Genomic DNA, 25,285 nt, shown 5'->3' on the forward strand with positions numbered 1-25,285 from the left:
ACTAGTGTAGTTCATAGCAAATGCTTGTGGAGCAGTTTCAAGTATCACACCTTGTCTATCACTGACATTGATCTCTTCACTTAACAACAGACCATGTAATTCATCAAATGAGACTTCTTCAGTTCTCAAACATATTGAAGTACAAAATGAATCATACTCATGAGTTAGTCCACGAAGAACTTGATCAACCAAATCACCATCAGAAATAACAATTCCAGCTGCCATCAAGTTGTCTGAAATTTGTTTAATTTTCTGTAGATAATCAGACATAGTAGATGATCCTTTCTTTATGGCTTGTAACTTGTTCTTCAGTTGAGAAATGTGAGAACGAGAACAAGCTGAGAATCTTCTTTCAAGAACTAACCAGAGTTCACGAGCAGTAGATGAACCGATAACATATGGTAAAAGACTTTCAGATATTGTGGCATTTAACCATATAAGTAGTGTTTGATCACTCTTTTGCCAAGAAAGATACACGGGGTTTATAGATGTAGTCGCATTTCCAGAATCATCAGTTAGAAACATAGATGGACAAACATTTGATCCATCAACAAAACCAAGTAGAGCATTACTTCGTAGAATTGGAAGAAATAATGATTTCCATAGAAGAAAGTTATCTTTGTTCAGTTTGATAGGAATGAAATGAGTAATATTGATCGATGTCATTGAATGATTGTTTGAAGGTTCCATTAATGGAGATTGATGAAAAAGAACAAGTATTGAAGAAAAAATTGAAGATTTAGTTGCAGAAAGAGAAACTTAACTGAGTCTAATCAGTGAATTTGATTAGTATTTGAAGTAGTGAAGAGAAGAATCACTGTTAACTGAAGCTTTGATGAGCATCAATGGTGGATCGCATAATCGCCATTAAAGCTTGGCTCCGATACCATAATGAGACATCAACTCAAATTACAATTCATTTCATTAACTTCTCTGTTATTACACTTGCTCTTTATATACCAGGTAGTCTCCGCTCCTATTGTCAAGACCCCAGAGGTCGCCTCCGCTTCTGTTATCAAGACCCTAGAGGTCTCCCTGCTCCTGTTATCAAGACCCCAGAGGTCACCCCAGCTCCTGTTGGCAAGACCCCAGAGGTCGCCTCCGCTCTTGTTGTCAAGACCCCAGAGGTCGCACCAACTCCTGTTGCCAAGATCTCCATTCCTCCGGTCGAGAAACAATCACTCGAGACCATCTCCGCTAAGGTCGCTTCATCTTCTACAGCAATTCAGCATGAGGAAACAACTCACAGCTCGTTCTCTACAGAACAAACACTCTCAGGAGTTCAAACGTGCTCAAGCACAAAACGCTCTCTTAAGCTCATAGGCTCTATAGCCTCTCCAATTCTCACTAGTTGAGGACCTATACTTCTAGGATCAACTCAGTGAGAACGCTCTCCGTGAGCCATACGCTTTCTTAAGCTAACACGCTCTCAGCGGGCAACACGATCTCCAGTAGCAACACGCTTTCTTAAGCTAATACGTTCTCCGCGAGCAGCACACTCTCTTGATCTCATAGGCTCCATAGCCTCTCTAATTCTCACTAGTTGAGGACCTATACTTCTAGGATCAACTCAGTGAGAACGCTTTCCGTGAGCCATACGTTTTCTTAAGCTAATACACTCTCCGCGAGCAGCACGCTCTCTTGGGCTCATAGGCTCCATAGCCTCTCCAATTCTCACTAGTTGAGGACTTATACTTCTAGGATCAACTCAGTGAGAACGCTCTCCGTGAGCCATATGCTTTCTTAAGCTAACACGCTCTCAGCGGGCAACACGATCTCCAGGAGCAACACGCTTTCTTAAGCTAATACGCTCTCCGCGAGCAGCACGCTCTCTTGGGCTCATAGGCTCCATAGCCTTTCCAATTCTCACTAGTTGAGGACATATACTTCTAGGATCAACTCATTGAGAACGCTCTCCGTGAGCCATACGCTTTCTTAAGCTAACACGCTCTCAGCGGGCAACACGATCTCCAGGAGCAACAAGCTTTCTTAAGCTAATAAGCTCTCCACGAGCAACACACTCTCTTGAGCTCATAGGCTCCATAGCCTCTCCAATTCTCACTAGTTGAGGACCTATATTTCTAGGATCAACTCAGTGAGAACGCTCTCCGTGAGACATACGTTTTCTTAAGCTAATATGTTCTCCGCAAGCAGCACGCTCTCTTGAGCTCATAGGCTCCATAGCCTCTCCAATTCTCACTAGTTGAGGACCTATACTTCTAGGATCAACTCAGTGAGAACGCTCTTTGTGAGCCATACTCTTTCTTAAGCTAATACGCTCTCCGTGAGCAATACGCTTTCTTCAGCTAACAGGTCTCTTGACCTACGCTCTCTTGAGCTACCAGACTCCATAGCCTCTCCAGTTCTTGCTAGTTGATGACCTACACCTCTAAGATCAACTCAGCGAGAACGCTCTCCATGAGCAGTACGCTTTCTTACGCTAACAGGTCCCTTGACCTACGCTCTCTTGGGGACTACCAAACGGTCACTCGATCTAAAATAAGGAGCAATTTAGCGATGGAGCAGCCACTCAGTCTACTGAAGCACCACTCGACCTACCACACGATCATTCGGCTTACAGAAACGCCACCTGACCAACCAAACGGTCACTTTATCTAAATCAAGGAGCAACTCAACGTTGGAGCGACCACTCAATCTACTGAAACGTCACCCGACCTACCAAACGGTCACTCAGAGAACATCTCTCCAACGAGCTCAAGACAGCTCCACTCTCCCCAACCACACCAAATCATCCCTACATAAACTACGTTTGACTTGATTCAGGTTCCCCCAGAGAGAGCTTGATACGTAGGCAGTTCGTCCGGAATGAATTCAGTCGAAACCCATCACAAACTCTGTAAAACGAGGCAGTTACTATGTCCGTTCACAATTACTCGCTTCCTCACATGTGCTAAACACGTGCTATCGTTCTCTTTCAGCAGATCGCTTCGCTGTACAAAGCAACCTACTGAGAGGGGGATGTGTGAGAGAGTAGTATTCACATCCAATGAATACCACACACGTGTCCAGCACAATTATAAATATCACACCGACCTCATGTCCGCAGCTCGCTTCATAGCGACTCACATCATCAGCTCGCACACCTGATCTAAGGTATTCATCCTCCGAGCTTGCTCCAGAGTAGCTCAACTCGCACACCCTCACACAAAATGTTCCACCTAGATACATCATCCATTATCCAAATGCAATCATTACCAAAGCCGTACTGACACAACCCAACCACTCCCCATCATTGCGGACTTCCTACCACCACCAATCCTACACGCATTCCTGATCTCGACCACACATCGTCTTTCGTCCAAGACACGTGTAAGCATGAGATCTTCACGCTCAACCGCTATAAATACCCTCCACTGGAACTACGTCAGACCTGATTCTTCTCTCCCCCAAAATCAAGAGAAGATCGTGAGGCGATTCGCCGACAACAACGAACTCGGTCTTTACTCTATTCAATCCCATTCTCCCTCTCCCTCCTTGTATATAAAGGTGAACTAAAACACGCCTTTACAACTTTTCTCTTTTTCCTTTTGGGGGGGGGGGGAAGTCGTGCTCCAATCCACCCAAATTCGTTGTGGCTCCCATACCCTCCCATGCATCACCACAGCCAACTTCTTCACCCCTTCCATGTTGCAGTCCCACCAGCCACTTCCATTTGCATTTGAAAAACAAACCGACAGAATAACTATTACGTTTCTGAGATGTAATCAGACAATGTAGACCACAAACTCCACTTTTCTGTGAAGATAACATTGGACAGTTTCTTTTGACCAAATAGTAAGACTTGTTATTCCCGGTAATTGCAAAACATTGGACAGCTTTCGTCGGACGAATTTTGGATTTACATGGTTTCTATCTAAAGTGTCATGCTGCAAGCCTCTTTTTGACAAGGTTACAACACGGTTAAACACCTTTGCAAGTCCAAAATCTGCAACGCGAAGGCAAAAAATTTCATTCAAAATAATATTGTTTGATGAAGATATTTTAGTCCCTGGGCTGGCTGCTCCAACCGTATTGTAACCTCTTAGGCCAATCCAGCAACACCCCACCTTTGTCCCCATGCAAAACTCCTACAAGCTCCCATTCTCCATGTAGTCAATCAAAGTTCTATCACCTTCACCCACGCAGCCAAACAACAATTTCACAATATTGTCCTGGCGAATCATTCACAATATCTCCTCTGATGGAAAAGCACAATTAGTTCAGGCTGCCAACCCCAATCCTTTCAACCACAACTGTTTGACCGGTTTTAAGCCTCCTCTTGTAAACATTACCAAACCTTGAAGACCCAAGACTAAATTCTACTATGTGCATAAAAAATATATACTCTTCATTGAATCCCAATCTATAAAATGATGACAGCTTCCATGCACTACACCAAAACAGCTTTTTTGTAACGCCTATTTGGCGTCACAATTTGCGTCACAAAAATTTATGACGCCATATTGGCGTCAGTAATTTTATGACGGTATTTTGAATTTGTGGCGGCATTATGGCATCACTTATCATATTTTCATTTTGTTTTTTAAAAAAACATAATAATGCACCTGCTGCCATATATTTAGAAACCACCTGCAAGTGCTCTAATCACTACTATACAATTGTTTCCATTCATCCATCCACATCTGATTACCACACAAATAAAAGAAGAAATTTTGCATTAAAAATATTTAATATATATAACATTGTATTCTCAACAAACAATATAATTGTAACCCTGCTACATGTATAGTCCCACATAGTAAATTTCACTCAACAATTGTATTAACACGCCTACACTTACAAAGAACCAGTTCTAACACTTACAAGGAACCAGTGGACAACGACTTATAAAACGACAAGAAAGACTAGCCCACCATAGTTTATCTTCATAGCTTTCTTTTGAACTTCTCTCAGCCAAACTTAATGCAGACTCACTGCAGAATCTAACATTGAAGAATTGACTCTATACATACTGCCTTGTAACAAACTTGAATTGAACCACAGATCGAAGCTTCTCTCCTTTACGGTTGAAGAGTGAGACTGCATCAAAATATCTAGCTTTTTCGCATAAGTGGGCAGAGACCAGCCGTTTTACCTTATTTGCATCGAAAAGCCCTGGATTTGTAAGATGGGTAATCTGGGTCAAGAGACCTTGAGCAATCCGTACCTATACATACAAGATAACAAGAAGCGATCAAATAATTAAAACAACCAAAAAGTAAAATAAATGAACAAACTAATATAGTTTAAAGTAGCATCATACACAAAAGAGGAGACTAGCTTCTTTGTAGTAATAACTAGAGAGGTTGCGAAGCATGCCATCAATTCGAGCATTGTTGGTACCAGCGCCAATTAAACCCAGTGATATGATTGCCGCCTGCAAAATCAACTCTATAGTCAATATTAAATCATTATAAGGTCACAACATGGATGGTGTTTTATGCTACAATAGAACAAACCATGGCTACATCTGAATCTGAGTCATGACTAAGTCTGCTTAGGGTGTCCATAACATTGACCTGATCCAGCACCCATTTAACATGTTAGCAAACCAGAAAACATAAAAAGAGAACGTAAAGGAGTAAAAAACCACATGTTTCTCTACCGCAACTAGAAGTTGGTCCAAGTTAAATTTTTTAAAAAAAAGTAAGAAGTGCTTCGAATATTGAACACCGAGTTGAAAATTTCAAATAACATAGTGAGTAACAACCTTGATCAATTTCTCAACTCAAGCAATGTAGTCCTGTTTGTATTGCTCACCCCAGGCCTTGCTAAGGTGTGCAAGAGAGGGAATGCCTATACCCAGTCTCATTGGTTGTCATGTAATTTCCATTATCAAGTTATCAATGGAATGTCATAATAATAAAACCGATTAAAAAAGAAACAAAACAAAAAATCTGAAAAACAGCCTTAAATGTTAGTCGAAGCAAAAATCATTAAAACCACCTTTGGGTTGGATATGCAAAGTGGTCCAAGAGCCAAAGGAACAGCTCGACGAATATTATGCTCTCCGTACTGCAACAGATGCTCCAGTGAAAGTATCGCCATCTCAAGACCTAGTTCCTCAGCCATAGCAACCATAGCAATCCCAAGCACAGCAGGCCCCTAATGGGTCTCACCCTTATCCTTCTCCAGATGTTGTGCACAGTGTCCGAGAAGATTCTGCACCTGTTTGGATAAAGAAAGGTATCTTGTTAACGAGACTAATGGTAATCTTTAAGAAATACTTGGTTAAACAAGAAGGAATACCTTTAAAACATTGCCAGTTCTAGCATATGCACAAGACAAAAGAGTCATATCACAATATTTCCTAATCTTCTCATTAAATGTCTTCGAAACTTCAGCAGTGGCTTCCACCCTTTCCTGACAGCAACAAAAGTTACGGTGTAAGTGCTCGTAAAAACACCTCGCAGTTCATAATATTTATGTTATATCTTGAGTACATTTTGCACGAAAAAACATGAAGGATAAACTGAGGCAGACAGACTTTCGATAGAACTATTGAAGTGAAAAAAATTTAATTACTTACCTGCTTCCCAAGGTAAAGAAGGCCCAAGCCCAGAGGTAAAAACCTAATGAGCGGCTCGACCAATTCAGCCTCACTCTGGTCCATTAACGAGAAAATAATCGACTGTGCAACCTCTTCGTTGCAGGAGCCCACATATACCAAGCCCAATGAGATTGCAGTAAATGCAATTACGTCTAGTGGTGCTTTGGGGTCGTTAAGAATGGGTGACAACTTCTCGCGTATCTGTAAATACATTTGTAGTCAGTATAACAGGAAAGAGTTAAGCACATGATATTTATCACAAGGGCAAGAATAACACATTACAAGTTATGATAATTGTTCTTCCAAGTAGATCTACCATGCTCATCTAATTAAATGGCACATCCCAAATTGTGAAATTTCCTCATAGTAGCTTACCTGCTCATTCTGGGACCCGGCGTATGCAAGACCCAGTCCCATAATGGCTCCAATACGGACGGTTGAATCTTCTCTATCTATATAATCAGCGAGAAGTGCCAATGCCTAAAAGATGAGATTCAAAGGTCAAAACAACTACAAAAGAATAAGAAAAAAAGGTATCACAAAATATTTTAATGAATATAAGCAGCAGTGAAGTACTAACAGGATCACAATCATTGTTGACGATGCCAACTCCTAGTAATGCACCAGCAATAATATGGTTGTCATTGCTGTGGAAGTACTTGTCAATTTGTGCAAGACAAGAGTCAACATCCCGTAACAAAATCATACCCTACAATCACAAGTATAAACATTTATTAATTTTTTTCGATTAAAAACACAACGATAGGCAAACTAATTGGTGATGAAGCAACATACAAGACTTGCTGCAGCACTAGCTTTCCCATGTTCCTTGTTCTTGAAAAGCCAACTTCCTGCAGAGCCACCACTTGAAGAATCGGAAGGTACTGTCATCAACTTATCCTGGAGAGCAAGGAAAAGAGTCAGCAAAATGTCTATGTAACATTATATTGGCATTCTACTGAGGTCATATCTTACCTGACCAAAACCCGCATTCACAAATGCATTAACAAAAGTTGCTGCCAAGTTTTGTCTGGCTGAATCAACACTAGTACCAGCACTTGCCCTTCCATAAATCTAGTGCACCTAACAAACAAGACCACCAACAAAAAACAATAAATCTCTGACAAACGACATGAATTTAGATTACGGTTTAAATTAGAACTCTTCTTCTAAGAGATTTGGTAAATAGTTTGGAAGAGAAAGATGAGAATGTAAAACCAACTGCAAAATGATTTTTTCTAATAGATCTGAAAAGGATTAATAGTTCCATTCTTTAGAAAACCAATACCTTATAATATAGCGAGCAAGGTTAAGATAGCCTTCACTCAATTTAGCGCTGTTAATAATTTCTTGCATTACCTCCCTCTCATCATAATCCGCAACCATATCTTCATCAAGCACGAAATCAACACCCTGGACCACAAACAAGTGTAAGCCAATACACAACTGAAAACATCCTATAAAGTACAAACTACTAATAAGTGTCCGCTGATGTCATTAAAATGTATGTCTCTACAAAATTAACCAGCTAGAAGGAATATCAGAGGTCCTGGATTACAAACAAGTGTAAACCTACAAGACATCATCAATAAATTTTCTAGCAATGTTTATAAACAGCAGAAGCTTAGTCCACCTTTTGGAATAATATTTGTTAGTTAAACATTTATGTCATACCATTTCTTCAAAATGATATTTATTAGTATTTCAGCATATTGAGGTCAGCACCTAGCAGAAGTATAGTATTTCAAACGCAGTCTTAACTGTGAAGTATTAGCAATAAGTCAATAACAGAGTTAAAACTTACATGTCGAGCAAGAATATAGCAAAACTGCTTCTTCTGTAGCAATCCTATGACAAAATATAGCAGGTTGAAGTTTTGTCCGTGTATTTTTAATCTACTCCCCAATGTGTATAGCATAAAATAATACAGCACAAATGTAACATAGAAAGTAAAACCAATAAATAGTCCAGCCTACCACCAACTCTTGCCCATCAACGTTACATTTGCTTCGCATGCGTAATGCACAAAGAAGACCTTCGGCGGACTCAAACTCACAAAACCCAAAGCCTCTTGGAGCTTCATTGCTTGGATCTTGGGCACGTTTCCAACTCTTTACAGGTCCACAAAGCTACACGAGAAATAGAGACAATAATATTTAACGGCAAAAATCTTCATTACATCCCACCAACCATTACAACATCCTGTCATGGATACCACATGCATCCCTTAGCTAACCCACCAAGAGGACTTTCCACTCCCTCTCCGTATCCTCTCTAATTCAACTTCCATCCCACCAACCATTACAACAATAAAACAACACACCCATTACCCTATTTAAACTTAATTTCACATATATCACAATGTCTAACAATCATATAACACAATATAAACAATAGAATTATTATTAAACTATAATGAGAGGCACGAGGCGAAATGAAAAAACCCACCTGGAGGAGGAATTGGCCCTTGCATATTGGAATAGCCATTGGGCATTTGTCCACCATATTGCATTGTCATCATATTAGGATTGTTCTAATAATAAGTAACACCTCCACCCATAGGTGGCCTTAACGAAACAGTAACAGAACCAGCAATGCCAGGTGGCTGTACTTGAACTTGAAATTAGGGTTTTGAGGATTAATAGGAGTGAATTGAGGAGGATGTGGGAAAGGAGTATTTATGGGACGAAAAGAAGGTGGTTGAATGAAGGAAGGAATTGAGGATTAGGGAAAGGGATTGAGGGTTGTGGAGGTGGGGAATTAGGATCTGGTGGTGCGGGTTGTGAATTTATGATCAGTGGGGTTTCGTTAGTTTCGGTGGATTCGGGTTTTGGTGTTAGGGTGATGGTGATGGTGACACCGCCATTAATTTTTTTTTTTTTTAGAAGAAACAAGGAGGAAGAAAAAACAAACAGGTTTTCTGTAGGTACGTGTGTACGTGGAATTCGAATAGATCGAGAAAGGTGGAGAAGCTCATTTGGTGTTCTTAAGTTGAGGTTGAGAAGAAATCGAAGTCTTCGGACACAGTTTCATGTTGATGCCTCGTCTTGTCGGCACATGCCCAACACGTGCGTTGGTATATTATTGAAATTAAATTCTTTGACACCCCCTTGCCGTCAGTATATTTTCTAAACATTTTTTAAAGAAATTAAATGAATTATTTGAAATTGTGAAGTCTTCGGACACAGTTTGACGCCATAATATGTCACCCCTGACGCCTATTTGGTGTCACAAAACGAAAAAAACCCCTGTCACAAAAAAAACTGTTATGGTGTAGTGATAGAAACTTTCTTTTCCCGTCAATTGTTCTTGTTTTCTTCTTAACAACAAGAAAACCAAAACATGAACTATTAAAGATAAACAAAAAATTACCCCAATCAAAAACCAAGTGCTGCCCTTCGTTTTCAACCATGGAGGGAATGGTTTCAAATCTGGACTACAAAGACCTGCATTTCCAGTTAAACTAGAAACATGCAAACTATGAGTAAAAGCAGGAGGAATTCTTCATTCAAAACTGTAAAAAGAGAAACTATATATTTTCACTTCAAATTCACTAAATTGGTCGGAATCTCTCAAGAAAAGTTCTTAAAATCATCAAGATAGTTTAAAATAGGTAAACTCCTGATTTCACTAGAAATTTCACCAGAAAATCTGTGTCCTGACAAATTCAACCGTGCTAACGCAGTCCTATAGCTCACTCAACCTGGACTCTGTTAACACTCCACAAATATGGAGCAGACTGGTTAACAAACCCACAAGAGGACCGCGGGTCACACACATACGACAACATATCTGCCCCCATCCAAGTACTAATGAAAATGCTAAACTGTATTTGCAAATAAACCCAATTAAAATGCAACTAAATTCATTTGTGAATAAACCCCATGTTTTACTCATACATTTTAAATTCTTATTCAGCAGTTATCGGGCCATTTGGCAACCATTATAATAATAATACATTATATGATTAATAATCCATTATGATCATCATAATTCATGTTGCATGTATACTCGTTTGGTACAAATATTTAGAAACCAATACCTCATTTTCAAAAAGAGATAATTCAGTAAGACATAAACAAAAAAAACTAGCTTAAAGAATGAAAAACAGAAATTGTGGAACTTCCCTCTTGACAGGAGTTACCTTATCTCACTTATATTTTTGTTTTTAGCAGTTTCTCTTTCCAACTTTATCATAGTCAATAATTAAAAACTAATCTAGTATTTCATTGTTTGGTACAATTTATTTCACAAAGATTTATATCAAAATTAACTATATTAAAAATGATTTTGAAAAAATAACTAATAAAAAAAAAACATGAATCTGGGGATTGATTCAAAATAACCAAAAAAAAAAAAAAACAAGTGAAACTGAAGGAAACAATACAAACGAGGTGCCACATAGCATCGTTGGTGAGTTTGTGGTAGGGCGTGTCGTACACATGGGTTAAGATAACAACCCCAAGCACCATAACAAATGACCAAGTGACCAACTCATCACACTAAAGGAATTAAAAAAAAATAGTCAACATATGCAAAACTTACCCTGGGGAGATTGCAATCCTTTAGCCATGAGGAAAACTTTGTTTCCCAAAGTTTGAACCGCAGGAACCAATTTTGGGTTGCAGTCAGTAGGACTACGAAGTTTCAATTGGGCACCCTGTGTAGATAAAAGAACATTAGACTGAACAGCTTTCAAATATCATTCGAGTGACTAAACATTAGTTTGTGGGAGAATCTGACATACTTGCTAATGCTATACTCGAACAGATAGAAAAATAAACAATGTGAACCACAAGGCAATATGGCGCACTTAAAGTGCATGGCGCAAAAATGATGTGGCGCCTTAGTCTGTATGGCTTAAGGGATGAAGAGGTGAAAAAGGAATTAAAAACAACAACAACAAAAGAGCATCATTAGGCAAGGTCACTAAGAAACTTTTGTCATGATTTGCATCCTGTTTGGTAGGATTCAAGTAGTCGAAATGCATACCTAGTCCTTTACCCCAATGTTTGGAAAAACATATAAGACCCTTGAGGCGCTGAGGCTTAAGGCAAGAAAAAAGTGGAAAAATCCAGAAAATGTAAATAACTAAATAAAATATGAGGTACAACATGTCATATGAATAAAAGAAGTAAAACACACTTAAAAACATAAGCCTCTTGCACTAAATGTGAGGTTATAAGCCTCGCCGTTATGTTGAGTGTGAGGCTTTGAGGCAACCCTCAAGGCGTAAGCCTTAGGGTGTGTTTGTTATGATGGAAACACTATGGAAAGGAAAGGAAAATAAGAGTGGTCCACCTTTTCCATAGTTTTTAAGGCGTTTGTTTACCTATGGAAAGGAAATGGGCTTTTCCATATGGAAACAAATGGAAAAGGTTTTGTGTCTTTAGCTAATCCCTGAAAATTTTGTGGAAAGAAAAGGAAATGAAATAAATAAATAGGGACTTACTACTAATACACTCCACTCAACAATACAATTATTCATTTCCATAGCTTTTGTAAACAAACATGATTATTCCTTTCCCCAGTTTTTACTTTCTTTTCCCCAGTTTACCAAACACATACCATTTAAAATTATTTCCTTTCCATTCCATTCCATAGTGGACCACCCATTTTATTTCCTTTCCTTTCCATGAGTTAAAATTTAACAAACACACCCTTAAATGTGTTTTTTTTCAAACACCGATACAACACAGCTTAAGTACATATAAATCATTGTTTTGTGTTGTGCGTAAATCCAATGCATGTTATGCTTTTCTTAGTTTTGTGTACTAATTGCATATTAACTACCTAGCTCAATAAACTAAAATTTGAAAAAGGAAATAAGAAAAACTAGCTTTCCAGGTTATTCTAGCCATAAAGGGCCTTTTTCGCCATTGGAGCAATGTGTTTGCTATGACCACTTTGTTGCAAGATGCGAGGATATTACTTAGAAATAGAATAAGAGCAACTGTGATTTTTCAAAAGTAATTTGCTAAAAAGTAATTACTTAGAAAATTGCTACTTTGGGGGGAAAGAAATAAGGATCTTGATAAAAATAAGTCAGTCTAATCGGTCATATTATTATTTATAAATAACAGAGTTGCACATAGCAGCAGTAGTTAGCAGTAGAAAAGACACAAATGTGTGACAATAGAATTTGACTATTGAAGTCTCTTGTGAAGTGATTTATATTTCTATGTGTACACATATAGAGAGAGGAAGATGAGATGTGCTTACATTTCCAAGCAATCATAGATATCATAGGCATGTTCCATAAAATAAGAATCAGTTCCATAAACAACAGCATGAAAGTGGCCCTCGCTTTCCTCAACACGAAATTTCACGCAAATAATACGAATACCAGCAAAAAGTTGTTCACACATAACCAGGCATAGGTCTTGCTTCCCTAGATGAAAGAGAAACCCCGGTGGCTCCCCATAATCTGCTTCTGTGGATGTAGGATCAATGAACCTTGTTGGAGTTGTTGCCTCCTCTAAGCAATTGTAGACAAAGAGTTGTCCAAAGTGTTTATATACGTAGAGCATGTCTTTTAACAATGAGAGGTCTCCCAGGAGTGCATGCAAACACGTTAGTGGCAGAGGTGCTTTCAATTCGAATGTGTATCCAGGGGGGGCATACGTATTTGAGTATTTCCGCAAATACATACAAAACTTAGTCCCACATCGGGCGGTTGGATGTGTTTCTAATCCTATATAATTCAATTATTCACAATATGTATTGCCGAGCTTGGTAACTCTAGCTTGTAACCTAAGTAGGGGCTAAAAATTGGATGTATGGTTGGGGCGTGCTTTGTACACGTAGTTGCGTAGTGAGCCCAATATGAGTCCACGCACAATATGGGGTCCACTGTCACGTGATTGCCTTTAGCCCTTCTGACGAGGGGGGCTAGCTTCACCAGTGCTGTACGGAGTCTAGGCTTAGGCCAGCGGGTGGAAACCTCCCAATATCAGCATCCAACTTTTTATTTGCTTGACTTGAGTACTTTACGCGCACTTGTGTGTTTCGCACATTCAAATCTTAAAAGTCTTGAGTTTGATCAGCACCTGTTTCGTTGGGTTTTAAGTTACAATAGTTTCTCAATACAAAAAGTGGTCAACAACTTTTTCTCTTTTTCCTTTTCTGTGGGTGGGGGAGAAGTCGTGTTAATTCACAATCAATGCCACTCCAATCCACCCAAATTCGTTGTGGCTCCCATACCCTCCCATGCATCACTACAGCCAATTTCTTCACTATCAACCCCTTCCATGCCGCAGTCCCACCAGCCACTTCCATTTGCATCTGAAAAACAAACCGACAGAATAACTATTACGTTTCTGAGATGTAATCAGACAACGTAGACCACAAACTGCACTTTTCTGTGAAGATAATAACATTGGACAATTTCTGTTGACCAAATAGTTATAAGACTTGTTATTCCTGGTAACTGTAAAACATTGGACAGCTTTCGTCGGACGAATTTTGGATTTACATGGTTTCTATCTAAAGTGTCATGCTGCAAGCCTCTCTTTGACAAGCCTTCTTTACTCTCACATTATCCATCTACATTCAGATATATATACAAACTATCATGCATATATAGGAATGGATCTACTGCAGTAACACTTTTCAAAAGACACAAATTAAAGAACACCAGATGACCTTTTCAATTATTAAACACACTCGAATCATTGGGATATTGCGAAAAGTCCAAGGGTTGTTATATTCTGACGCGATCATAACTATATTTCCAATAGGTTTGGCAAACTGACAGCTAGAGAAATTTACTTACAATGATTATAGAGGGGTTTTTGTTTCTCATCCAGGACAAAAGTAGCATCTCTTCTCCTCTTTGGCTTGGGCTTTGGATCATCTCCAAGAATCAATAAGTGCTTTGAAGCAGCAGGCCTCTGTTCTCCACCTTAAAAGAAAAAAACAGAAAAGGAAGAAAGATAAGTAGATAAATACATGATTTCCATGTAAAGCAAACCAAGTTAGCAAACTCATGTAAAATGAGATGAGATCTTAAGCATTACTTCATCTCAAGCATTACTTTTGATTCAATCAGATAAATTAGGTTTTTTTTATAAGTAATCTTTATTCAGAGGGTGTGCAAAGCACAAAAAAGTAACTGGTGAGTGAGATCCTCACTTGAACATGAAAATAAAGAAAAGAAACTACAATTCTTTACACAATAAACCTACCAGTACACATCACACGCCATTAATTACATCCAGCCAATCTAAAGCAAGGTCTCTAAACTGATAGCTGTCCCTTTGAAAATAAGTGGACATCCAGTACCAAAGCAACCTTTTCACTTCTAACACTGTTTTGAGCAGAGAGGAACTTGTTCTAAAGATGTGGTTATTCCGCGTCTTCCACAGCACCCATATCGTCGCATATGGTGATAGCCTCTATAATTTGGTTCCCTCTCCTTCACAGGCAATGCGATAAGAAGAACTCAACTGAATCAGCTTGAGCAAGCAATGGAAACGCCAGTACCATTGGCTGTAACAGGTGTGCCCATACCTCCAAAGCAAAGGAGCAATGCAAGAAGAGATGGCAGATGTTCTCCTCAAACCAATCACACATTGGGCAAGTTGGAGAAACAATAGTACCCCCGTGTAGTAGCTGATCAGCAGTTAAGATGTGGGCCAATGCACTCTCCCAGTAGAAGATTTTCACCTTCAATGGTACCGAGATTTTTGAAACCAGCTTGGTAGAAAAGGAAATGAGCGTTGAGCCTAATTTTTGTTCAGGTGGTGAGAGAGCTTCATAAAAGGAGCTTATGGAGAACACCCCATTCTTTGTCCAGTGCCACAAACACCTATCGTCTTGGTCAGTTAGGGTCACATTGCTGAGTAGCACTTAAGTTAGCATACTGTTGCACTTCCCAATCGTTACTATATCTTCATAGGAACAAGTTCCACGCCAAGTGACCATTATCACAATGAGCAAACTCCTGAACAAGTCCCCTAGCATTAGTAGAGGCCTGAAATGTTAGAGGGAATTGTTCAGCCAAAGGCTTGTTGCCAACCCAAGTGTCCAGCCAAAAGTGACATTTGTTGCCGCTTCTCACACTAAATTCAACACCATTCTTGAAATTTGGGCAGGGCATTCAGAATACCTTTCCAGAGACTGCAGCCATACGCTCGAGTGGTTGGGTTAGGCCACCGTGTTGATCCACACCATATTTAGCTACAATCACTTCATGCCACAATGAGGCAATGAGCCTTCTTCTGTAAGTATCTCCATAACCACTGACCTAGAAGAGCTTGGTTCATGGTTTCTAGCCTTCAAATCCCAAGTTCACCCTCTAATTTAGCCAAAGAAACTATATCCCAGGAAACAAGATGGTATTTCCTACGATCTTCAGTAGATCCCCAAATTAAATCTCAGATCAATCGCTCAATTGCTTCAGCCACACCCACTAGAATAACAAGCAGAGACATGAAGTAGGTAAACTTGATAAAACACTACTTGCAAGGATCAACCTGGCTCCTTTTGAAAGTAGTTTCATCCTCCACCCTCCTAATCTTCTCTGAACAGTTTCAATGACTGGGTTCCATACTGATTTGTTTTTGTAAGTGTCCCCTAATGGCAGACCCAAATATCGCCATATCGGCAAGGTAGCTGATCAACTGCACACCCCATAGCTTGTGCTAAGGAATCCATGTTATCTACTACGCCTTCTGCAAATAGAGATGTCTTAGACATATATTTGTTTTTAGGCCAGATACAGCTTCAAAGATGAGGAGTATGGCTTTGATAACCAGAACTTGGGAAACTGAAGCTTCGAGCAGAAATAAGGTGTCGTCAGTGAACTGAAGCACTGCCACTTCAGGACCATAAGGCGCTGGTTTAAAATCTCTAATATAACCCAGATCCAGTGCTTTCATAACCAATTTACTAAGAGCTTTGATGACAACATTAAAGAGAAAAGGAGATATGGGGTCGCCTTGGCACAACCCCCTCTGACTATGAAAGTAACCTGCCGGGTCAACTGGTCCTAGCTCAATCTTGGTACGTTTTTTTGCCCCGAACAATTCCATTAGTACAGTTGATTGAAAGAGGATAGGCACTATCCATTGAGTAAAGGGAGGGTTTGGCCCAGTGATTCGGGAGGTTGGTGACCCCTTCGAGGGTTGCAGGTCGAGCAGCAAATATGAAACATATATGGCATCTGGTCAGCAAGATAGAAAGGCACTCTATGGGTACAGTTGGTGCGCAAAAACTTAATAATGAACAGGAACTTCTGGCAGCTCAAAATCCCAAATGACTGTTCTTGGAGCTGAAGGAACACACTCAAAAACAGGAAAGAAGCAACTTATATTGCTACCAGATTGGAGATGGAGGTAACACAAAGCTATGGCTCTCTCCAAATAAGGGATCAAGAGGGCACTAACCAGTCACTAGTTCCAGTAACACAACTCCAAAGACTCTTCTCGGGAATTTACATTGTAACACAGACTCAGGCGCAATATACCCGTAAGAACCAGTGACGCATGACATGGCACTGTCACTACTTCATCTTCATGGTTAAATGCCTTTGCTAGTCCAAAATCTACAACGCGGGGGCTAAAATCATCTTCCAAAATAAATATTGTTTGATGAAGATATGTTAGTCCCTGGCTACTCGAAACACTGTTGTAACCTCTTAGGCCAATCCAACAACACCCCACCTTTGTCTCCATGCAAAACCTCCTACAAGCTCCCATTCTCCATGTACTCAATCAAATTTCTATAACCTTCACCCACACAGCTAACAACGATTTCACAATATTGCCATGGTAAATCATTCCCAATATCTCCTCTAATGGAAAAGCCCAATCAGTTTCAGGCTTCTACCTACCAGCCCCAACCCTTTCAACCACAACCATTTGACCGGCTTTAAGCCTCCCCTTGTAAACATTATCAAACCATCAAGACCCAAAACTAAATTCTACACTGTTAGTGCATAAAATATACACTCTTCATTGATCCCAATCTATGAAATGATGTCAGCTTCCATGGAAGCAGTCTTTTCCCGTCAATTGTTCTTCTTTTAGTCTTAACAAACCAGAAAACAAGAACCGCTAAAGATAAACAGAAAATTGCCCTAATCAAAAACCAAGTGCTGGCCTTCGTTTTCAAACACGGAGGGAATGGTTTCAAATCTGGACTACAAAGACCTGCATTTCCAATTAAACTATAAACATACAAACATAACTAAATGCAGGCGGAATTCTTCTTTCAAAACTGTTAAAAGAGAGCATTATATATATTTTCACTTCAAATTCACTAAATCGCTTGGAATCTCTCCAGAAAAGTTCTTAAAATCATCGAGAAAGTTTAAAACAGGTAAACTCCCGAGTTCACTAGGATTTTCATAAGAAAATATATGTCCTGAGTCCTAACAAATTCAACACAGTTCAATAGCTCACTCTACTAGGAATTTTACCAGAAAACATATTCCCCTGAAGTTTCACAAAGATTGCAAATTTTCATTCCCGTCATATATTGTGTTGTCGCGCACAAAAACTGATTCCTACTTGCATCACAAAGGTTTCATCACAAGACACAAGAAGATCAAATTTTCCATGTGAACTATGAAAGAGTATAATCAGTGCATTTCCAGTCAAAATGAACGTCTTAGAGTAGCTATAGATGTAAACCAGGCTGTAAGATACTCTGACACACCCCGATCCCCCTCCTTAAGGTATCACTGGGTCTTGTACATTGCAAACAGCCAACAGAGCTAGAACCTACAAGAGACCTGTTTCATCAAAGGCAAGGACAAGGTCCAAAAAAGGTCAACAATTCAATTGCATTCTTGAACCACCCTATGCTTATTTCTATTTGGTGATTGGGTACTCATGTTGGTGTGGCTTCAATACAACTATTTCACTGTCCAGTAGGGAGGGAAGGGGGGTGTTTAAGGACGTTTAACTCCAAATAGCAACCTAAACAAGAAAATTTTCGGTGCCCAAGCAAGTCTATTTCTCTCCTTTTACCATTTTCTCCAACCTTCATGAAACTCAAAAATCCAAGCGAGTTCACATAGCAACTGGACCCATTTTTACACTCCTATAGGCACTTATAAAATGTCTAATATCTCCACATCAAACCAACCAAACAACTAATCAGAATCCTAATAGGAAGACATCTCAAGCTTCCATCAAAACCATCCAGAAGCAGCTTATACCTCCTAGTGATGGGCGATGGTTATTGATAGTTCCAATGTATATCGTTTAATCAAAGACCTTGTTAATCGTAATTGAACAAGAACATAGCAGTACTATCAACTCCCTTTTTATTGCTACTCATTCTTACTAAATATTCTTCACATGCTTCCTCTTATATTTCTTCTGCACCCCATCTTCCATTTTAACAACATGGGCATATACTAGTCAATCATCATAAATGGCATTGTAATAATATATTTATCATGGTAACTTTCTTCCTAGAAAAGAAACAATACTCTTAAAGCAGGTAATTGAAACATAGGTAATCAATCAATATAGGTAAGACTAAAACATACCAGTGGACGAAACTCGAAAAGGATTCCATTGTCTCGAATCTTTCTCTTCGGGTGTCGTCTCAGACTCTCCAACTTCATTCCCACTACTTGGACCATCACATTGTTCTTTCTCTATTCTAGAATGTTTAATAAATTGCCGAAAAACAGTTTCGTCAATACAACTATCATTCTTCACTCCTCTTTTCACCCCAATACATTCATCATCAAACACTCCAACTACATCTCTCCCTTCCCCCACCAACGAAAAGGGTTTCTGCATTATAAATGTTTCTTAAAACACGGGGCGTAAAATGAATAGAAAGTTGAAATGAGGGAATATACCTGGACTGTTTTTGGTTGGGTAAAATCTTTTTTTTCCAGTTTACGGTTCAGGAAATCAGACAGAGAAATGCATGAGCTCTTTTTTGGTTGTTGTTTAGTCTTTGACAAGGCTTCCTGGTCAGTGTCCTTGCAACTTTAAAAAAAAACAAATAATTAAGAAATGAAAATGAAGTTGGGTAAGAATGAAGAAAGAAAGTTACCTGTTAATAATGGATGGTTTGAAGATGAAAGATGAAGGAAGAGGAAGCTGGCCAATCTCTCTAACCGCTGCTAGTTTTTTTGACTTCATCTCTTTTTTCGCGCTTCTGTCTTTTGAGTTTTCAGACTACGACTCAATTTGCCTCACTTTTTCAATTACAAAAGCGGTTTTTATCGGCCCACGTATACACGTGCATCCAGATTTGGACCAATGAGAAACTGCTAGGAATAATCTCAATATATCTAACAGATGGAATGTTAGATGCTAATGAGTCCACAAGTCTGTTACTTTCTCTATATATGTGCTGGATAGAGAATAAGTCCATTTGGGCTATCAACTTTCGAATCATTGCTATTACAGTATGCTTTGCCTGCCATGGAAACTCCTTAGACTTGAGAAAGGACGCTACATTAGTGGAATCTGTTTGGGCATTTATTTTTCTAATGTTGTGCGTCACTGCTGGTTGTAACCCCTTTTCAACACCTTGAAGTTCAATGAGAGCTATTGAAGAAAAATCAGATTTCCCCTTTGCTGCACAAATAACCTCACCTTGATCATACCGGATAGTTGCTGCCCATCCTCTTAAGTTGTCTTGTACTTGTAGGGCGCCATCAGTGTTGAGTGCATACGTCCCCAACTCTGGTTTAGCCCAAGTACAACATTGATCCTACTTTTCTTGAAATGGGATAGATGTGAATATTCCATATGTGCATTTGTTGGTCTCTCTCAGGTCCATTTTGCATTTTGTAGTTGACTGTGTGAAGCTTGGTCTTAACATCTTGGAATATCAACCGAGCTAACTGTGCTGCTGTACAATTCTTGTTGCTGAAAATTCTCTCGTTCCCCTCCTTCCACACCCAATACATGAACCCATTAAAGCTCAATCAAAGTGCATCCTTCTTAACTCCTTTCCCATATCCATGATCAGTTACCCATTTCAATTCCTCCAACCAAGTTGCTGCCCTCGACTTGTTATATCCACCCCATGCCAGTAAGATTGCCCACACTGTTTGAGAATAAGAACAACTAAAAAACAGATGTTCTTCAGTTTCCGCGTGCTGCCCACATAGGATACACATATCATCAGTAACCACATGCCATTGCATCAGTTTCTGCCTTGTTTTCAAACCATCCAGTAAAGCCATCCGACATATGAAAGAGTGCCGGGGAATTCTGTTTGGAAACCACACAAGTTTGGACCAATTTACATGAACAATGCTTAGTAAATTTCCTGAATAGTTCTGCCACATGTCGAGCAACAGTGTGTGTAAGGCCATGCTGAAAACTTAAAGCTATCCAAGTGTCTGACCTGAATATTTGGAGCAATCCTGTGAACTCCATAATCTGTCCACCAGGGAGGCACAAAGCACCGCACTTTAAACACTTCACTTCCTAACCATAACTTGCATCACACCCCAATTTGTAAACCTTTAACCATAGATTGTAAACCTCATCCGTAACTTTGAAAATATCCTATCGAAAGAAAAAAAAAATACACTTTGAAGATGATGTTCAGGTAAAAACATCTACTCATCTACATTTGTTTTCACTTCATTACAAACCGTCCTATTCGTTTCCATATCTCAGGCTTTACGTTTGAAAACTAAGTTACCAAAATATTCCCACCACGACTCTAATTGACTGGACGGCGGGGTGTTACTTCCTTGTATATGGTGAGTGCTTGTTCCATGACATGAGCTTGAGCCAAGGAGTTTCCTCGTTCCTCATAAGATGGATAGTAAAGATCTCCTTTTGAAACATCAGGATTACTCAAACTGATAATCTTCCAAAATTCTACTGCAATTCGAGGATTATATCCTGCTGAAGCCATCAATAGTAGCCCAATGTAATCTGCTTCCAATTCTATCTTACATCTACTTACTAACTGTGGGATTTCATTAGGATGTCGAGCTACAATATGCCCAACTTCATGGGCAATGACTGTTGCAATTTCACCATCGGTAATCTCTAGCGTTCCTCTAGAAATACAAATAGTTCCCCCAGCGAAAGAGATTGCATGAATCCCTAACTCATCCACTACTAATATATTCCAATTAAATTTATCATAATGATTAAACCCCGAAGCATTACTATTTGGATTACGCTTCACCTCTCTTTCTAATCCTTGAATAATATTTTTCAGTATCAACTTTGCCCTCACACTATGAGGCTCCTTCTCATCTAAGAGTTTTCCTTTATATTTAGTCTTATACGCTTCCAACCGAAAATTTGCTTGTTTCTCCTTCATAGGGGAACAACGAACGAAATGTTTCCGATTTGTATACGGAACATTTTCAATACGTCCACCAAGATAACAAAAAACATAATATAGAGTACCAATCCAATAAGCAACCAAAATCCCAGAAGCAACCAAAACTACAGAAGCACGATCAGACAAGTAATATCTTTGAAAACTAGTAGTGGAACTGGGAGGCTTACAAGTAGGAATAATAGTCTTACCATAAAGTTGAGTAGTTGAATTAGTGAGATTGCGAAATGAGGTGATTCTGATGTTTAAAACTTGTTTGGGTATTAAGGGTGTGGAGTTGGAGTTGGAGTTGGAGAGAGAGGGTGTTCTAGAACTAGGGTATTTGTTCTAGAAGTAGGAATATTACCATGAAGTTGAGTAGTTGAATTAGTGAGATTGTAAAATGAGGTGATTCCAAGCTTTGTTCTCCTGTACCAACTCATGATTCTGATGTTTAAAACTTGTTTGTGGAGTTGGAGTTGGTGTTTTAGATTTTAGATCTTGGAAAACTACAAGTAGGAATCTTACCATGAAGTGAGATTCCAACTCATGATTCTGATGTTTGTGGTTTGTTGGAGTTGGAGCTGGAGTTGGTGAAAAGTGAAAAGTGAGAGGTGAAACAACTTTTGTTTTTCTTGTTAGACGAGACAACAAGCATTGTGGATCCGTTAGCTCTCTTCGGCCCATATTAGGCCCATACTGTTATTACTAGATAACTACAAGGCAGTGGGGGCGTGAACGGAGGTAGAGAAGAGAAAGGGAGAAATGAGTTTGTGATGGGGGGAGAGAGAGAGAGTTGGGTTTGGTTGAGAAGGATGGAGGGAGAGGAAGAGGGAGAGAAAGACTGAAGGAGGGAGATTGAGGCTGTGTAAATCACTCTTAGATTGTGAGTAGATTGTGAGAACAGTTTAGAGGAGAGATTGGGAGAGGTTGGAGGCGAAGACAAGAGAAAATGAGAGAGGGGTATAACACCCGGCCTTTTCTTTTGTTTTCATATAATAATAATAATAATAATAATAATAATAATAATAATCTTCTATCTTCTTTCTATCTAATAAAACATGGAAGTGTGGGGCCGAAGAATCCAGATCCAATGTACCGCAATTCGGTTTCAACAAAATATGACTGGCGAAAAAGGCGGCTCAAATTTGGTATGTTGCTTCATTCCACAACATCCGGATCCATGCGACTTCGACTTTCTTTTTTTCATCTCACAAGAACACTCGACTTTCTCGACTTTCTTCTTCTTGCTTGAACTTTCGACTTTCTTCTTTGCGCTGAACTTTCGACTTTTCGACTTTCTTCTTGCCCATAACACTTTCGACTTTTCTTATCACAAGATCATCATCTCCCGGTGGTATTTTCCTCTCTCGGTTCTTCACCGGTTTTAGTTCAGCATTAGTCATTTTTTGCCTTTTTATTTTTTGTTTTTTAGTTGGCACATTACTTAGTAGTAGTTTTAAAACTCCAAAGGAACAACCTTTTCCACCATTCCCCATCAACATAATCCACTTTGTGGTAATGGGTAGAGTTTCATAAAGAAGGGGATGGGCCGGATGGTTATGGCCAAGTTGTAAAAACAAACAGAGTCGTGTTTGGCTGCATGGGTTCTATGGTTAAGTACTTAAGTAATGGTGTGGTTGTTAACAATCATTGACTTGAATCATAACACAGATTGTTGTATTCAAATTGTTTGACAAAATGGCTTCTTCCTAAATGTTGAGTGGATGGAAAGCAAGTTGAAATGATTCTTGCATTGCTATAATAGTTTATGTTAGGGTTGCTATCTTTTTAAATTTTGTATGTATTATCTTGTGGTTTAGCTTTTGTACAGGACTTGAGTTTCATAGAACATGCTATCTTTTATCTTTTTTCTTACAGGACTTGTGTTTTTCTTACAGGACTTAAGAAGTTTTTTCCTCACTCACAGCTCTATGAAACCGCTTACTCGAGGCATCACTCCATTTGAGTGTTTGAGAATCGGGACTTCGTAGAAGCTAGGGATCTTGTGGAAACGGGGAAAGTTCGGTTGGCGGTTTTTTTTTTTTGGTGTTTCATCCTCTCGAGCCAATTCGACGATTTTGAACCAAAGCTTTCCTTCTTCAAATGGTGGACATTCGGCGTTTTCTTTGGGACACTCTTTGCTAACACCATCCTACGTATGTACAAGACAATGTGGGTTGGAGCGTCGGCTATGGGCTTACAAAATTTGGGTGACAATTTCAATATTAATCTTTTTAGTTGGAACACCATTCTATAGACACAAGGTACCCTTGGGAGTCCCTTTACCGGTATATGCGGGTGTTGGTTCTTTGCTATAAGGAAATGGATGATACATTCCAAGTGATCCAAAAGAACTTTATGAGCTTGACATGGCTGAATATGCTAAAAAGCGTATACGGGATTGATTCCACACCTTCTTTGAGGTTAGTTTTTCTACTGCCAGGTTTTTTCTTACTAATGGATAACATACCGAACATAATAAAAAGCATAAAATGAATTCAAACTTGGACAAGTCCGACTTGATTCAACTAACTTAGCAACTTGACTTGGTATATCAATTACTAATCGTCGATACTTCTATTATAGATCAAATATAGTGTCGACTAGACTTGACGAATGTGTTTTGTAGATCAAATATAGTGTCAACTTGACTTGGCAATTTAATGTGTCGACAAACTATGAAGTGCACCTTGACGAATGTGTTTTGTATTTTTCAGAGCTTTTCGATATCAAAACAACAGTTAAAGCCGACTTTCTATGGTTCCATGGTAGTGCGTGCCAAGATATCGCCACGCCCATTGCAAAGTCCAAACTTCCATTTCATTTGTTTATCTTTTTATATTTTACAGGATCGCATGGATAAGGGTAAACGCCCAATGGACCCTTCTAAGGATCAATCAAACAAGAAAAACAAATTTTTGTTCGGTCCAAGATAAACTCTTCCTCCAACCACCTACTCCTCGGCGACACGCCGGCTCCCGGGTAATCCTATCACTGGCTCCAATAAATGCTTATGTTGTCCGTTCATTATCATTTCTTTTGAACCGCTTATTTGGTTTATATAGCTTCCGACGCGACCAATTCTCAACAAAGGGAAACGCCCTTTGGACCCTTTTTAACAAAGCAACAAAGAAATAGCCCCCCAAGATAGGCTCAATCTTCAACCGCCTCTTGGCTTTTCGGTATTTCTTGCCGACTATTGTATTTATTTCCCCACTTACGTTCTTTTTGTTTATTACCATTTCTTGCTTTATTCATATCCTTCGGTCCACATTTTTTAAAAATTATGACTACCATTTCTTGCTTTATTCATATCTAATTTATTCCTCTTTCTCCCCATCCGTCTACTTACTTAAGAGAACAACCCCTTTCTCCGACAAAGAGGTAGAACTAACAAAAGCAATACTAGGACAACAGTGCTTTCGAAGGGAAAGAGAAAGGATCACTAAAGAGAAAGGCATT

At 39.3% G+C, this 25,285-nt stretch overlaps 1 protein-coding gene and 1 pseudogene across 4 annotated transcripts in view; both read right to left on the reverse strand.

Annotated features, from left to right (window-relative positions):
- Nucleotides 1-4,659: 4,659 nt before the first annotated feature.
- On the reverse strand, nucleotides 4,660-8,520 carry LOC147506634 (26S proteasome non-ATPase regulatory subunit 2 homolog A-like; annotated as a pseudogene). The gene is made up of 13 exons (XR_015221155.1): nucleotides 8,355-8,520; nucleotides 7,839-7,963; nucleotides 7,773-7,797; nucleotides 7,526-7,633; nucleotides 7,346-7,450; nucleotides 7,131-7,259; nucleotides 6,926-7,030; nucleotides 6,530-6,751; nucleotides 6,250-6,363; nucleotides 5,947-6,168; nucleotides 5,460-5,519; nucleotides 5,264-5,377; nucleotides 4,660-5,167 (listed from the first exon to the last, which is right to left on the reverse strand). The product of XR_015221155.1 is annotated as a 26S proteasome non-ATPase regulatory subunit 2 homolog A-like (transcript).
- Nucleotides 8,521-13,538: 5,018 nt separating this feature from the next.
- Nucleotides 13,539-25,285, reverse strand: part of LOC147506635 (uncharacterized) — a 33,755-nt gene continuing 22,008 nt past the window's right edge. Inside the window, exons 1-5 of one of the 3 annotated variants that reach the window (XM_086558723.1) lie at nucleotides 19,574-22,419; nucleotides 19,374-19,506; nucleotides 19,053-19,305; nucleotides 14,325-14,453; nucleotides 13,539-13,834 (exon numbers count right to left, since the gene is read on the reverse strand). In XM_086558723.1, coding sequence (XP_086414849.1) covers nucleotides 13,710-13,834; nucleotides 14,325-14,453; nucleotides 19,053-19,305; nucleotides 19,374-19,506; nucleotides 19,574-19,662 — 729 coding nt within the window. In that variant the 5' untranslated portion in view covers nucleotides 19,663-22,419 and the 3' untranslated portion in view covers nucleotides 13,539-13,709. Of the gene's footprint in view, nucleotides 13,835-14,324; nucleotides 14,454-14,736; nucleotides 17,704-19,052; nucleotides 19,306-19,373; nucleotides 19,507-19,573; nucleotides 22,426-25,285 lie in introns of those variants that run through there. The other 2 variants (XR_015193846.1, XM_086558724.1) reach the window with 2 other exon arrangements.

Source organism: Coptis chinensis, chromosome 4, assembly GCF_015680905.1.
Source record: "Coptis chinensis isolate HL-2020 chromosome 4, ASM1568090v1, whole genome shotgun sequence".
NCBI classification, from domain to species: domain Eukaryota; kingdom Viridiplantae; phylum Streptophyta; class Magnoliopsida; order Ranunculales; family Ranunculaceae; genus Coptis; species Coptis chinensis.